The following is a 17,129-nucleotide window of genomic DNA, read 5'->3' as shown; positions in this document are numbered from 1 at the left end:
GGGGGGAGAGAGAAACATCGATGTGAGAGGCACACTGATTGGTTGCCTCCCACACCGGCCCTCAAGGCTGGGGATAGAACCTGCAACCAGGGAAGGTGCCCTTGACTGGGAATCGAACCCTTCACCCTTTCGTCCGTGGGTTGATGCTCTAATTACTGGGCCAGAGCAGCCAGAGCAATGTACAAATAATTTTAAAAGTTCTCCATGAGCCCGCAAAGCTTCTAGCTCTATTTCACTCACGGTGATATTTTTGCATGTTACCCTGGACCATTGCCCTCTACTATTTGAATTAGCAAACAGGCTAAACCATCGACACGGTTTCCTCGCAGTTGTAGATGAGACGCGCGGCTGCCAGGGCGCCCACCAGGCTTCCTCTCCTGCCCTGCATGCGGGCTGCGCGCCCACGCCGCCCGTGGGCTGTCCCTCAGCGTCTGTCGTGTCCGCCGCGTGCTCAGTCCCGGTGCCTTGTGAAGGGCTCTGCGCGTGAGCAGACACGCTCCCTCCTACAGGGGACCCCAGTCGGTCTCGGAGGGTGTGACTTCAGTTCAGCTCGTGGGCTCCACGAATACGGCAGAAATAACATGAGACAACTCGGGGAAACTGAATGCTCATGGCTGCAGAGAGGAGAAGTCCGTGTGTGATGTGGGCGCAGCAATGGTCAGAAATAGGTGGTTTAAGCCACCGATTTGGGGAAGAAATATGGTAACAGAATAGAAGTAGAAGGATATTGTTTTGGGGGGAACAGAAAAGAACAGCTTCAAGCAAGCTATTTATGAGGTTGAGGGAGTTGGTTGGGCAGGCTTTACTCGTGGCCCCGATGTTTTCAACATAAACCCGTCTACTTCGGGCTTAATTAGATAAGCATTGACTAATTTTACCAGAGAACTCCCATTATCAAAACCCTGTATTAGAAGGATGAATGCTACCAAAATATAGGGTTTGCCCCTAAACATCTACACACGCTTTGAATAAAGATAAAGCCAGTGTTTATTAACATGCATTTCACTTTCAAAATTGAGCTGTCAGCTGTTACAGTGTGTATCCATTTTGGGGGGACACCTTATATAGAAAATCATTCCGTGGTTAGATGTCGCCATGAGAGTTGCTTCAGTTCTGTTACTGTGACTAACTCACTGCATCTCTGTTGCATTTTATTAAAAAATTCTCAACCTCGGCACTGTTAACACTTGGAACCAGGTACTTTTTTTTTTTTTTTTTTTTTTAAATCAAGGGGAGGAGGCTCCTGTGCGTTACGGGGTGTCTGAGCAGCATCCCTCGCCTCCACCTGCTGGAAGCCAGTGCCTCTCCCCTGCATTGTAACAGGTAAAAGCATCTCTAGGCACTGCCAGATTCCGCCCAGTAGGCATCACTCCCATTCAGAGCCTTTCGTTTAGAGCAATTAGAATATTTTTCCTGTATCTTATACTGTAAATACATTACAGTAACCCGAGGCCTGTCAGGGTGGTGTGATATGCCTGAAGTCGGAAACACTGCTGTAAAATCTCAGTTCTGGGCAGCAGCCAGGCGGCAGTAAGAGCGGTTGTTCCCTGGACGTTAGGAGGGTCTCCAGTTCACCACTCTTCCTATTTCTCTCACTTGTTCTTAATATAACGCCACCCTTCACGCTTTCTCGCATTTGCTTGGTTCCTGAAGTGTGTGTGTGTGCCAGCCCTAGATATTTGTTACAAAACAAGGTAAATGTATCTATAAATTTACTCAGCAAGTGTTTAATGAGTTGCTACTGTGTGCTACAAATGTTGCAGCAAATGTCACAAAGTCCCAGCGTCCGTATCTTACATTCAAGTGCAATGTTGTATCCTAGGAGGAAACGAGTTCACCGCTGATCATCTATAACCCCAAAGTCTCAAACACTTGCTAGTGTTAAGTTTCATTGCTGGCTTCTGTAGTTCGAGGCGGGACATGATCGGGACACTTACAGTCAGAATACGTAATAAATCCCGAAGCACTTGTGTCGCGTGGTATCATTTCTCTTACAGCCCCTTCTCTAATGGAAGAGAGATTTGGCGCTGTCTCCTTGGCAAGCCTTTTAAAAATTATCATCATTACTTGGAGGAACGGGAAGTGTTTTTTCTTGTCTGATGTGAGAGAGAAACCGCCGTCACCTTTCCCCTTCTTTGGCTGCTGTTGGAATGATTTACCTGGCTGAGAGCTCTGTGCAGAAACCGAGCTTGGCAAATGCATCCCGTGGAGGTTTCCTCAGACGGCTGCTGGTGGCTGTTCCCATCGGGTAGTTTTCACAGAGCAGAGCTGGAGGACAACGCTGCGCGCTCCTTAATAACATCTGGAGATGTTAATAACATCTGGAGATGTAGCGTTAGACGCGGCCGAAGAGCAGCGATTGGAAACGAGGCGGACACGCAGCTACGGTAGAGCTCGAAGTGAACGGCGCAGGCCAAGGCTGGGCTTGGCAGACAGGCTCGGGATTAGCGAGACGAGCGCCTTGTGTATGGCTTCCCTTAGCTCCGAAGTGCACCCCGTTTTCTAAGTGGTCCTTGTTCTGAGGAGCACATTTTGGTGTTCTCCGAGCTGTCAGGATGTGGCTGCCGGGACTGTGGACACCGCGAAGGACTGACACCTTCCAATCCGTGGATGTCTGTGGGTGGGAGAAGGCAGCCACGGACACGCGGGTAGCATGTTCTCATGATTCACACTTTGGGCAGCGCCGGAAGGCAAGAATTCCTTAGTTCCTCGGAGACAGTGTTAGCCACAGGGCACTGGCAGTTTTCACATGGGATAAATGCTTGTTGGCTGTTTCCTGAGCGAATGCCAACGTCAGAGTAGCCGACCCGGTCCAGGAGCCGCCCCCGATCCCGTGGAGTGGTCCTTCCTGCTACACCGTAGCCCACTCCTCCAGCCCAACAGAACCTCGAGGTGTTTTGAAAAGTGCCATTTGTCCACTTCCGATGGTCTGGAGGAGGAACTGGGTCAGGCACGCGGAGCTTTCTCTGGCTAGGAGCCAGTGTCTTAATGCTCAAGGGGAGCTCTGAGGGCCAGGCATTGACGTATCTTTAGGGAAGAAGAGGGGCTCTTTAAGGAACCCATAAAACATGTGCGGTAGACAGGTGTCTAAACTGTTTCACTGCTGTTAGAAAAATGGCATTCTTGTCTGGCCGGCGTGGCGCAGAGGTGAGCATCGACCTAGGATCCAGGAGATGGCAGTTCGATTCCCGGGGGCACGTGCCCGGGTTGCGGGCTCCATCCCCAGTCGGGGGCGTGCAGGAGGCGGCCGATCAGTGACTCTCTCATCACTGATGTTTCTATATCTCTCTCCCCCCTCTCCCTTCCTCTCTCTGAAATCAATAGACATATTTTAAAAAAAGAAAAAGCTGGCATTCTTTTAAAATCATTCTATCGCTGAAAAATCGTAATTTGATTTGGAACGTGCTTGAGAGGTGAACATTATAATGAATTTGAGACAGGCTCGGACAGGTCTTGGAAAACTGTGATTTTTTAAAATTCAAATGAAAATGAATCGTTCATATGCAGTATTAAAGAATCTAAAATATTCTCATAAGAAACAGACTGGTTCTCAGTGAAACTTATATGAACCAAAAAAGAGATGCTACTGACTTTGTTTTCATCCAACTCTTTCATCCCCCCCCCCCCCGCTTTATTGGGACGTAACTGACGTGTAACACTGTATAAGTTTAAGGTGCGCAGCTGGATGGTTCCATACACACGTACTGTAAGATGCTTCCCACCCTAAGGCCGTTCTTTTTAAGGTGTAATAATCACCAGAACTCCAGGGGAGTTGGTTAAGGGGCTTCCGGGCCTCGACCCTAGAGATTGTCTGTACGTCTGGGACGGCCAGGCACTGGCGTTTCTCAGAAACTCAGGGTCGCGCTCAGAGTGCTGGCCTTTGGCCACCCGTGGAGCAGCGCTGCTATAATGGATGCACAGCTGACACTCATGCAGTGGTTTGTGTCATATATATTTTTTAATTGAAAAAAAAAGGGCAATGGACATTTGAAAATTAAGTTTCGCCATAGATTTTCCAGTTTATCATTAAACTACATTTTTATTTTAAAACAGGGAGGTTATTAGAAAGTCGACTGAAAAACTAACATTAGTATTATATCCTGAATTCTACATTACATGTGTCAGAAATTTAACTGAGTATTTGGTCCTCACTGAAAAATTTATCCATAGTGAAATAAAAAGTGTATAGATTAGATAATCATGAGCTTATGGGTGCCAGGGCTGTGCCAGTATTTAGACGACTGACATTTAACTGTACATGCTGATTAATTTTTACCAACTAAAACTTGCATTATGATATAATTTTGAGGATCAAATCTCCAATCATATGAATGTAACATTTTAATTTCAACTATATTTACTTCTATGTATATAACATTATATAGAGTACAACATATAGGATTAAACTATATATTGTACATGCACCTATATTTATTTATTCAACAATATTATTTATTATAACTGCTATTGAATGATGGATCTTAGCTGCTATCTCTGATTTATTAAAATGCGTATGGTAATGCATATATATGTATATATTAAAACTTTATTCTGAAACTCATGTCAGGTTTATTCAGTATATTTAATAGAATAATTAAACTGGATGAGCGTTAATGCTGTTGGATTCACTGAGCTAAAGACAGAAGTTGACAGTGTGTGTGTGTATATAGTATCCTAAAAAATATCTACACACACTTTGAATAATTATAAAGGCGGTGTTTATTAAAATATATTTCATTTTCAAAACTGAGCTATCAGCTGTTACAGTGTGTATATGTTTTTTGGGACACACACACACATATTTACACAATGCAACTTCATTCCATCTCTTACAGGACAAAATACAAAAAATAGCTCTGTGCGGCCAGCAGAGGAGCAAGTTAGTATTACAGTGTATCAGAAACAAATCCGTCTGTAACGACAACGTTTAAAAAGTATTTGTTATTGAACAAAAACTGTTTCTTATCCAGACGGCTGTGCCTGAGAGCGACTGCGACCCTTGCCCCACACGTCCCCTCCACACCGTGCGACTTTCCAGTGGTGTGGAAATGGGCATTTGTGCCTTTCCCGCCCTGAGGCTGCTGCGCGGAATCGCATCCCGCACAGTTACACTGGGCCTCCGCCCCCTCCCCGGGAGAAGCAGGCTGGAGAAGCGAGGGGCACGGGGGGATTTTTTCTCCTTGGCTGTTTCTTACCCACCTTGTTGACCTCTTACTGCTCATCCCCCAGTGCCTGGAGCCCTGCAAGGAATCCTGGGACCTGCGGAAGGAGCGCTGCCAGAGCTTCTGCGAGGTAAGCAGGCCGGTGCCCAGGTACCTGTGGCCCGGCCGAGGCTGGGCCAGGACGCAGTGAGGTCCCCTTTCCTCTGCATCCTGAGAGTCAGTGTAGCCTGTGCGTGTGCGCGCGTGTGTGAATGCAGATTAAAAAGAAAAATACCATCGAACCTCCTTAAAACCTAGCCATACCTGCTTCCATGAGTGTTTCATCAAACAGAAGAAGGGAACTGTGCCTGGCTGCTGTGGCTCAGTGGTTGAGCGTGGGCCCACGCACCAGGACGTCACAGTTCGATTCCTGGTCAGGGCACATGCCTGGGTTGTGGGCTCGATCCCCAGTCAGGGGCGTGCAGGGGGCAGCCGATCGTTGTTTCTCTCTCATTGATGTTTCTCTCTCTCCCTCTTCTTTCCTCTCTAAAATCAATAAAAATGAATTTAAAAGAAAGAGAGAGAAATGTATTACCTCTGCTTGGAAGTTAGAAGCTTCCTACAATCGCAAACTTACATTACGGCTGATCTGTGGGTAATTCTCTGTAGGTTCGTGACATTTTCATGTGTTTGGGAGAAGTCACCCCCTTTATTTGTAGCAGGATTTCTCAAACATTTGCGTCTCATTAAGCTCCCCCTGTCCCGGGCAGAAGGCTCACCACTGAACTCGTGGGGGGAGGGGGCATGTAACTCCCCTGTGTGCTCAATTAGGTGACTAAGGGCGTTTCGTCCTGCACAACCCCTGTGTAACAGCATCCATCCTGCCAAATATGAGCTGAGCTGCCTGCTGCACTGTCCGCCTGGGGCAAACCGGGGCCCAGGGTCACCCAGCCTGGCAAATGCTGAGACAGCTGAGACAACTGGACCCAGCTGGCTGCACACTGGCCTCTCTAAGACATAGAATCAGAAAGCCCACAAGGGCTCCTGGGAGGAGCCCACCATGCCAGTCACGGGCGCTGCCCGAAGGGTCGTGGAGGGTGACGCCGAAGACATGCCCTGTGGCCTCAGAGTGAAGTGATGTTACAGCTTCTTGAGTGGACCCGGGTGAGAAGGAGCTGTCCCGAGTGCCCGCAGACGGACCCAGTGGTCCGGTGGTCTTTCTGAAGGAGGAGCTCCTGAGCTCGTGTGGCCTGCGACTGTGCAACCTCACGTTGCCCGATACATCCCCAGTCTCGATATCATTCGTCTTTCCCAGCAATCGTGGACGGGCGCAGGGCACAGACTGAGTCCCTGAGGCCTCACTAGTATGTTGGAATAAGGTGAATCCTGCCAAATGGGATCCCCGCTTGAGCATTTTCAAGGCTAGTCATTCACGGAGGCAGAGCTAAGACGATTGGTTATTACACTGTTTATTAAGAACGCACCCCGGGTCCATGGGGTCACGAACCTGAGCTTTCCCTTGGTAACGTGATTCCTGGACAACCACGGGCAGTGCAGGCTTTGTCCAACTTTCCTTTTCAGCTCAGGGCATATTGGAGAAACGGAATCGAGACGTTTCAAGGAATGCTTATGAATTGTTATAATTGTTATGAGATTTCTTTTACCGGTCATCTTCTGGAGAAAATTATCACTATATCAAAATTTATATCATTATATCAAATTTTAAAGTTTTAGAGAATATAGTTCCTAAGTAGATCAAGACTATCACATGACTTTTTAAGGTTTAGTAATTTATGGACCAGGTGAAACATTTTCTATGGACATAGGCCTTTTCTTTAATAGTGAGGCTCAATTTTCATTGAATTTTTATAGGATGCTGGGGGGTATAGACTTATATGAGACTCAATGGGAAGACAATGGATTAGTTTTCAAAATTTTTAAGAGGCTGAGATGGAATGATTAAACACCTGTCTTGTCTGGAAGGAGTTTGGGGAATATCCTGGAATTTCCAGAATCATGAAATTGGAGTAAAAATAAAGGTGACTGTAAACTTGATCAGTGTCTGAACCTGACACACATTTGGTACATATTAGCTGCTTTATTGTGCAGGTGGGGACAAGGTCCCCACAGTGGGGTTCTGTGATAGGTCAGTGAGACTCGGACTGAATTTTGTGGTTAGGAGGTGACCAGAGACCTGTGTCGGAGGGTTTCCGTGGACCAGAGTCTACACATAAAGTGCAGCAGGGCTTGCAAAGCAATTGCATACAACTCTTTCTACAAGTTGAACTCCCTCTCTCAGTGCCTGTGTGGGAGAGGAGACAGAGGCCTTCACTGTGAGGGAGTGATTTTTGGGAAGACCGGAACACATTGTACACAAAGGGCGCAGCAAATCTTGTCAGGGGCGTGGAGGTGGAGGTACACTGGGTGAAACGCCCACAGTTCTAGGATGGGTCTATTTCAGTGCAGAGATGAGAGACTCGGGCTTCTGCAGAGGCCAACACCAGCTTTTGGGATGATCCCGAGTGCCCCAGTCGAGCTCGTTGTGTGCAGATCAGCTGAGAACGTTGCTAAAATTCAGACTGTGACTCTGTAGGTGAAGGCGCGAGTCTGTATTCCCAACAGGGACATGCTGATCCTCCTGGACCAATGACCACCCTTCAGACAGCAGTATGTGGGTGTCCCTCTTGGATATTGGGGTTCCCCATAAGCACCCACTTTGAGTTGGTTAGTAACTCTATGAAGTCTTTCTGATTTCTCTTATGAGGCTCTATACTGAGAAAATATGCAGTTGCTGATAATGATTGAAAATAAAGAGACAAAAATGGATCTTAAAAGTGAGTGTTGGTACCCTGGCTGGCGTGGCTCGGTTGAGCGATATCCCCGGCACCAAAAGGTTGCTGGTTCAATTTCCGGTCAGCACTCATGCCCAGACTGTGGGCTCCATCCCCGGTAGGGGGCGTGCAGGAGGCAGCCGATCCATGTTGTGCTCTCACATCAGTGTTTCTCTCTCTCTCCCTCTCCCTTCCTCTCTGTAAAATTTTTTTTTTTTTAAATGAGTGTTGGTCCCCATGGAGAATCTGAGCATTGTTGCCCCCCCCACAAGGTGACTCATTTACCTTCTAAATAAATAGAAAGGCAAGGAATGGTGAGCTCAGATCACTGTAAGTAAAGAAGAGTAATTTAACAAAAGGGACATGTTCTCATGGGAAAGTGACTTCCCTATTACTCCTGTTTCTGATTTTCTTGTGCTTTTTATATTCTTCATGGCCAGTGTGTACAATTTCCTGGGAACCAAACTAACTGTAATCATGTCTAGTAAATTAGCATGTGTAATTGAGTTTCCGAGCAAATTATATAATTGCATTTCCAAGCACAAGTTGGAAACATTTGAATTGAGAATGCTTTGTCCTATTTCATGCACAGTTGGGATTTAGATGCCTTCTTTGAAAGATAAAACTGACACTATTGTTATTTTTTAAAACAGTATAATTTTTTAAAATAGAGATTATACATGCACAGTAAAAAAAATTAGTGTAACAAACTAAACAGGAGAGTAAAAGCAAACTGTTACCTCAAATTATGGATCCAGAATAGCCATAGTTATCTGTGTGTGTGAGAGCTACCATTGCAAACCTGACTGCTCTCCTTCAAAATCCTACTTCAGAGGCTGGTCCTGGGCTGGCATCTGGAGACTTAGATTTTGGGAGGACCCCCCATTCCCTAACTGATTGAATGACTCATGGTTCCTACAATGTGTTTTCCCACCAACACCTGTTTTTCTCCTGGGAGTCTGGTGTTTTGGGACCTGGGAGGCAGAAGGTGCTTATGTGAGCAGATCCCCATAAAACTCTAACTATTGCATCTCTAATGGACCCCCCCTGGCTCTCAGCATTCCTCCAGTGTCATCACAAGTCATGGCTTCAGGAATTAGCGCGTCTGTGCGCCTCCACTAGGAGAGGACTCTTGGAAGCCGCACCTGGTTTCCCCGGGCGTCTCCCCATCCACCTGTTCCATTCTGGTTCTCCTTTGCACCCTTTTGCTGTGGGAAAGCACAGCCTTGAGCACAGCCGTGGCTTCAGCGCTGAGTTCTAGGGCACGGTGTGGATGAAGCAGAGCCAGCTTTCTGTCTTTGGGTCCTATAAGGTTTTCTCAGAATGACAGAAGAATTCAGAAATGTTAAACAGTAAACTTGTAGCAGTGGGGAAAATATACACCACTCTTATTGAGAACCTATTGTGGGCCACCTCTACACAACAGGGTGTAGTTCTTTGTATGCTTGATCTCATTATGTAATATTCATAATGTGTTTTTTTGGTATTATTTCAAGCTCATGTGCCAATCTAGAAAGCTCTAGTGCAACGATAAACATTTCTTTGTTTCCATGGTCCTCAAAATAATGACCAAAAAAAAAAAAAAATCACATTTTTGAATCCATACCAAAAAGAAAACTGTTGAGTAAACACACAGAGCAACTCTCAGGTCAGCTGGAAGATGTAAGTTATTGTGCTAATTATGACCATTCTTGTGCACTTTTTGGGAACAAGTGTTGCAGGTCTGAGCCAGTTTCTGTTTGTTTGTTTGTTTTTAATTCAGCCCCATTAGCTTGGTAAGTAAGTTATTAAGATGACGAGATACCTTCTGTAGTTTCCTGTCTGTCAGTTCAAGGGTGTGGAGATTGGCACATAGATGTGTAATTAGAATAACGTGAACCGAGAACTCATACTGTTATCTGATTCTTGAGTCATCCTGTGGTCAGTGAAGACGTTTTGAACTGCATTGTGATTATACCGTGGTGCACACTAACTTACTGCAGTGTCCAAGTGAGCAAGAAGTAAACACCTGCCACATTTAATAACATAGTTTACTTGGAAATCTCAGCCGGGCTTCAGGGCCAATGATTTTGGTAACTGAGTATTTTCTTTCAGTGCTTGTAATGTATACATCTTATTGAAAGCTGGCAAACACTTGGTAACTGTTACAGACTCCTCCGCATACCTGTCTGATTACTAACTTAGGTTTCAAACTGGATTCAGAACTTCTACAGCCAGCAGAAAAATGAACTATGAAACAGCAAGAGAGGAATGCCTTGAGAACTGATGATGTTTCAGAGTTTATAAAGGTTTTTTCTTTCAATTAACTAGCTGCAAATTGGTGGTGATTCAATACCGAAACCATGGCCTTTCTATGTTTTACCTGGAAAGTTCTTGAATTGAGACACTATTTTAATCCAGTCAGTTCATTTTATTTTTGAATTTTATATATGATTCTTAACAATCCATTTTACGTGACATCCACAATTCTAAGTCAGACCTCAGGGCCATAGTGTTTCTAAGTAGCTGTTCTAGTGTTGCCCCTTGTGTTAATTAATGCCAGAGTGTAAAGTCTTTCTCTTGTGTTGAAATGTCATTAAGTATTGAATTTACGATATCAGAAGGACTATTTTGTCTATAAGAGAGCACTGTTTGATGCTGAACACATCCTCATGGGATATAGAAACTTCTCACTCTAGCATAGGTTTTTAAAATTTGTGCTCAAATCCATACAACATAACATTACCATCTTCACTCATGTGCAGATTTTAATTCAGCATTGTTTGGAGAAGGGAACCAGCAGAGGCCCGAGAGAACCATTTGTGCTGGTGTTGCAGTTATCTAGGGGATACTAGGATATATTAATTTTTTTAAATCTTCACCCAAAGATATTTTTTCCATCCATTTTCAGATTGAGTGGAAGGGAGGGGAGAAGGGGGAGAGAGAGCGAGAAAGAGAGAGGGAGGCACATGCATTTGTTCCCTTCTGCATGCACCTCGACTGGGGCTGGGGATTGAACCTGCAACCCAGGTACGTGCCCTTGACCAGCAATCAAACCTGCCACCCTGCAGTGTGCAGGCCGATGTTCTAACCCACTGAGCAGCACCAGCCAGGGTGTGTGTGTTTTGCAAATACATTTATTTTGTAAACCATTCGAGGGACGTTTGGGCGGAATAAGGACTTTGACCTTCCTTTGCGACATCCTGGGAACTGGACCTCACCTGTTGTCTTGAACAGAACTGTTCTGGTCTCCCACAGCCTCTGTTCCCCAAGAAGAACTACGAGTGCCTGACGAGCTGCGAGTTCCTCAAGTATGTGCTGGCTGTCAAGCAGGGCGACTGCCCCGCACCCGAGAGGGCCAGCGGCTTCGCGGCCGCCTGTGTGGAGAGCTGCGAGGTGGACAGCGAGTGTTCTGGCGTGAAGAAATGCTGTTCAAACGGGTGTGGGCACACCTGCCAGGTGCCCAAGACGTTGTACAAAGGTAAGAGCCTGGCAAGCATGTGAAGGCACCTTCACACTCCCAGGGTTCATCCGTGCTGGGGGAGGGCATCAACCAGAGAGGCGCTATTGCAGAAAAAGATAAAACATTAGAAAGTTTACTCAGGCCCTGGCCGGTGTGGCTCGGCCATTGGGCACCCTCAATGCACCTAGAGGTCGCTGGTTCAGTTCCGGGTCAGGGCGTATGCTGGGGTTGCCGGCTCGGTCCCCAGTAGGGGGTGCGTGCAGGAGGTAGCTGATCGATGTCTTGCTCTCACATCAGTGTTTCTCTCTCTTCCTCTCCCTTCCTCTTTCTCTAAAAATCAATTAAAAATCTTAAAAAAAAAAAGTTTGATGCCACATACAAACATCTTAAAATATTACCAGACCATAGAAATCAGGCACAACTAACTCATATCGGAGTAGAGAAAAGTCTTCATATAATGTTTTCTAGATTTAAGGTGGAGAAAGGACAGCATTAAATCAGGAGTATTTTAAGTGTTTTTCTCCAGTAAAAATGAATCCATTAAGTTCTACTGGTACATTGTAATAAATAGATTTAAATCCTGGAAAAATAGGCTGGGGGTGGGGCACCCTTGACTAAGGCGCGATAAATGCACAGTGTGGCCGTTTTCTTTTTGGCACAACCCAAGGACACAGGTGTCCTTGTGCGGACTCTAAATGTTTTGATTAGAATCCTGAGATGCTGGACACAGGAATCGCCCTCTTCCCGGAGACGGGGTCCAGTTTGTCCAACAGTTGAGCAGATGGAGCAGTTACACTCACAGGCAGTTTCCAGAGCCCTCCACTCCTCTCGACTCAGTGTTACTGGCTTCTTTCTGTAACATGGCTCCATTACTTTATGCCAAACTACTGTTGTTGTATTGTGTACAGTCTGATTGCTGTCAAAGTCTACCAGGAGATGCACAGTCTTGGCACTTTTGGAGGCTAATTTGCAGGGCGAAATAGAGGGATTCAATCACCAGCCATTTTTTTATTCGTCACAAATAGAAAGTAATCTCTCTCTGTGTCTCTATCTCTGCTCCCCTCTCTCTCTCACTTTCATTCACACACACCAATATATAGGGTGTCCCAAAAAAGTGTATACATGCTTTCAATGATTATCAGTTCCAGTGGCTTAAATCTGAAAAGAAAGAAACATCCATTGAGCTATCAAAAAAAAAAGTGCATATACATTTTTGGGGACACCTTGTATATTATTTCTAAATATAGGTAAGCTTAAGAAACAACTATGTATAGAACAGTACTGCCCAGCAATGCCCGTTTTGAATTCCGTGCTGATGAATGATTTTCAGGAGTCTGTTCCCACCCTCATAATAAGTTACGGCCTCAGAAGCACGGATCTTCCCCATTTTCCTCTTTCTCACTTGGACTCACGCTCACCTGCAATCTATGCGATCCACCCAGTTTCCCTCCCCTCCCTAGGATTCTTGGAAACCCGGCCTGAATATTATATATCAAATTCAGAATAATTGCTGCTTTCCCCTTCTTACCCAGACATTCCTCCAGTGGATTCAGTTTTATTGTTTTCCTGCCTCTTGTTACAAACGACCTAAAATCACTTTTGCAAAACGTAACAGCATTTGATGAAGTCTATTACTGTGGAAGCTCCTCTGCTATGACAGATAATTTGTTATTTAAGCATCAGCATTTCCCATAAAAATGCGACACTTTTACGATGATTGTGGAAACTGCACTTGTGAAACCTGTAGTGTTTTAAACGTGGGGCATTCTGAAGAGGGAACATAAATTAAAATATGCTTTTTATATAAAAGCGTCAAAGAGTCGGTATGAATTTCAGAGATGCCAGCGTCCTTGAGCATGAGGGACCTCAGCTACGAAGGGCAGCGCAAACGACTCATTCGAGAAAATACTGAGATTTAACCCTGTGCTTCACTCAGTGCAATGGGTGTTTTTGGAGGTGCTGACAGCAGAGTAGCTGTGACTTGGATTTTTGCAGAGAGGCAACTGATGGAGAGAGAGATAGCTACTAAGAGAGTAAACAGGGTGTGTTGACCTGACGGTGACTTTTGCACAGTGAGCACGAGGATAACATTGTTATTTTGAATATAAATGTAGCAAATATATATATGTGTGTATACATGTAGCCATTTTCTCTTTGCTACGTTCGGCAGTGTGTGATGGAAACAGTAGCCCCCAGTGAGGCGGGGTCCTGCCCTCTCCATGACTAAGTTAGTGTGTGCAACCAAGAAGGTCCTGGGCGGAGCACCTTTGCCCCCTCCCATTCCAAGTGGCTTTTCCTGATTCCAAATGTGGAAAGAAGCAGAGACTCAGAGAGAAACCTGACATCAGCTCATAGCTCCAGGCAACTGAGTCTTCCTCAGACTCAGTTCCTGACGCTCACACTGTAGCCACAGCGGGGATCAGGTGACACAGGATTATGGTAAACTGAGGGCACTAGGTAGGTATCACTCACCCACACCTGAAAACGGACCACGCTAAGGTGTAGCCAATGTGACCCCTAGAAATCGCTTCTAAAAATCAGCGACCTGCCCGGCCCTCATGGCTCAGTGGTTGAGGGTTGACCCATGAACCAGGAGGTCACTGGTTCAATTCCCCATCTGGGCACATGCCCGGGTTTCGGACTTGATCTCCAGCAGGGGACGTGCAGGAGGCAGCTGATCCATGACTCTCATCATTGATGTTGCTCTCTCTCTCTCTCTCCCTCTCCCTTCCTATCCCTGAAATCATTAAAAGCATTTAAAAACAAAACAGTGACCTTTTGAGCAGTTTTAAGCATGCCATGAAATGTCTCATGACTTTAGAGTTTCCTTAAGCAAGACTTAGGTTGACTTCACATAAAAAAGGAAAACGGGTTGAAATTCAGCCACATCACGACCATGCATTAGATCTTACCTCCAGGGTGTATTTGCACAGTTTTCCCATTTTCTCTGTTTCAACTTAAGAGAGAGCGCGTTCTGAGCTGACTGTTTCAGATGAGTTGTCAGTGCTCATTCTCAACAGAAGATGACTCACACGGCAGCTGTGTTCTTGGCTCTGACGGCGCCGACCATCGCGATGCCACAGGCTCCACCTGGTCCAGTTGCTTTTGCGCAGTGTATTAGTGTCATAAGTGTGCTTTGCATTTCCTCTCCACAGAGGCTCCTGTGTTGAACAGTGATTCTGAAATCTTTTACTCACCAGGCAGTGCACCCTGGGAGGAAAAATAAATCAGAATGATTCACTACATCACCGGGAGACACCTGTGAGGCACGTTTGGAGCAACACACTCCCCGTGCCACGTGCAAACATGATAAACTCATCGCTTTCCCATTTTAAGCCTAAGTGGCCGGGAGAGAGCCCCAGACGTCACTGGGGGAGCCCACAAGACTCACAGTTTGGAACTCGTTCCTGTAAGATGTGCCCAATGAGAGCACTGAGCTTTATCATGTTTCCGTAAAAGGAAAACTGCGATACTAACGAGAGCAGACTGGGGACCATGTTACAGTGACCTCAGAGCAGTCCATGAACACGGGGCCTGCCTAGTGGGGAAAGTGACTGGAAACTGTTTAGGCTGTTGCCTCGTGTGAATTCCATGTTCACCTCACATGATGCCACCTGGTAGCATGAAGAAAGCACAGAAAAAAACTGAACCGTGAACCAAGAGTCGCCGGTTCGCCTCCAGGTCAGGCCACATGTGGGCTCGATCCCCAGTAGGGGGCGTGCAGGAGGCAGCCGATGCATGGCTCTCAGCCACGTTTCTCTCTCTCCCTCTCCCTCTCTCTCTAAAAATCAATAACATATTTTTAAAAATTGCTCTTCAGATAATTGGGGGGGGGGGGCGCGTGTTCAGAGTCAGGGATGAATTTAGACCCTCTTAAGAAAATGAGAAAGCTGAAAGAACAGGGGCTGAGACTCCTTGAAATGTGATGGTCTGACCTCAGCCTGAGATTTCAGATGCGAACCCTCCGTGGGAACGGGGGGAGCTCCCCTTGTCATCAGATGAGCTTTGTCGGCAGTTGTTCTTCCTCCGCTTTTGCCCCAGTCTGAGCCCCCCCGGGCGGCTGTTGATTGACCTGGTCCCGTTGCAGGCGTCCCCCTGAAGCCCAGGAAGGAGCTACGATTTACCGAGCTGCAGTCCGGGCAGCTGGAGGTCAAGTGGTCGTCCAAGTTCAACATCTCCATCGAGCCGGTGCTGTACGTGGTGCAGAGACGGTGGAATTACGGCATCCACCCCAGCGAGGACCACGCCACACCCTGGCAGACGGTGGCGCAGGTGAGTGCTGGGCGCCGCTCTTCCTCCAGGCAGCAGGGCCCGCAGGCGCCGGCTCCCCAGCTCCGCTTCGGTCCCAGCGCCCGGAATGACCTCCACGTGGGCGTATCTAGCGTGTGTGCCGCACAGGGTCGCCAGCCCATCCGGAAACCGGCCTCTTTGGGGGCTCATGTTGCTGCAGATCCATGGGGAAGGGAGATAACTTTCTAATCCGCGTGTTCATATTTGTTTCCTCCAAGAACTACATTTCCTGAGCTAAGCTTACAGCCCCGAGAGTGAGGGAAACGCAGCCCAGCTAGGACTGTTAATAAATCCCAGCCTTTGTTCCACGCAGGGCCGTGGCGGCCCCGGGAGATCCCTATCGCAGACGGCCTGGCGGGAAGCAGCCAAGGGCACGTAAACCGCTGCCAGGCGCGCTCTCCTCCGTCTTGGTCCCCGACAAACGGACACGCCAGCTGGCGGGCAGCTCGCCCGCGTTTATCTCGGCACAGCCCCTTCCCCTCCGTCCTGTGCGGCAGAGAAGCCAGTATTTTCTTTCTTTTTAAGAGCTGCTAAGTGGACTGCCAGCTGCAAGACAGCGACACAGAGAGAGAGAATAAATTCTCCATAGAAAACTGCTTTTTGCATTTCAGCAACACAGTTTGCCCGCATGCACCTCCACCGGGAAAATCCTCACACCATTTTCCTCCAGTAACATGCCCAGTATTGTTTTTTTGGTAAATATAAAATAAATTTCAGTGTTTAGGTATTTGGGAGAGGAACTTGGGTCTTTTGTCAAGAGTAGTATCCCCCCAAAAGGGTAAACACTAAAATAATTTATTTAAAGACCCCCAAATAAATGAGACGTTTGATGTAAAAGAAATACCTTAAATTAGGGGTGAAAAAACCCTGGTTAAAAAAATCCAATAATTCTATTCTCTACCTATTTTGGGGGAAAATTTGCTTTAATAAAACATAGAGGTGTTCAGAATTTAGCCTAAAATTCTTTTTGATTTAAAATGTGTGCTCCCCACCATGGACACAAATCCAGCCGAGTTTTCAAATGACTCTCATCCCCATCAACACCTGAGTTCAGCCACACGACAGACACGGAGCAAAAACAGCCCCACCAAGTCCTTCCTGAACTTCATTCTTTCTTTTTAAAAAAATATATATTTTATTTTAGAGAGAGGAAGGGAGAGAGAGGAGAAAAACATCAATGATGAGAGTCATGGATCGGCTGCGTCCTGCGCGCCTCCGACTGGGGATGGAGCCCGCAACCTGGGCATGTGCTGTGACCGGGAATCGAACCCATGACCCTTCGGTTCTTGGGCTGACTCTCTAACCTCTGAGCAACACCAGCCAGGGCCTGACTTTAAATTCAAGACTAAAACTCTAAATGATGTAGTCAGACAAAGCGTTATCTTAAATTTTCCCAGATGAGGCAGAAAGCGACCACTAACGGTT

General features: G+C 46.5%; 1 protein-coding gene across 2 annotated transcripts in view; it reads left to right on the top strand.

The window, feature by feature from the left end:
* Nucleotides 1–17,129, top strand: part of LOC308551946 (anosmin-1-like) — a 97,427-nt gene that overhangs the window by 60,052 nt on the left and 20,246 nt on the right. For both annotated transcript variants that reach the window (XM_081126857.1, XM_081126858.1), the window contains exons 3-5: nucleotides 5,230–5,292; nucleotides 11,210–11,432; nucleotides 15,502–15,686. In XM_081126857.1, coding sequence (XP_080982983.1) covers nucleotides 5,230–5,292; nucleotides 11,210–11,432; nucleotides 15,502–15,686 — 471 coding nt within the window. The remainder of the gene's footprint in view (nucleotides 1–5,229; nucleotides 5,293–11,209; nucleotides 11,433–15,501; nucleotides 15,687–17,129) is intronic.

Source organism: Miniopterus schreibersii (assembly GCF_964146895.1).
Source record: "Miniopterus schreibersii genome assembly, chromosome: Y".
Classification (NCBI taxonomy): domain Eukaryota; kingdom Metazoa; phylum Chordata; class Mammalia; order Chiroptera; family Miniopteridae; genus Miniopterus; species Miniopterus schreibersii.
Note: the sequence above shows the minus strand (reverse complement) of the source record. Positions and strands in the feature narration are given on the sequence as shown.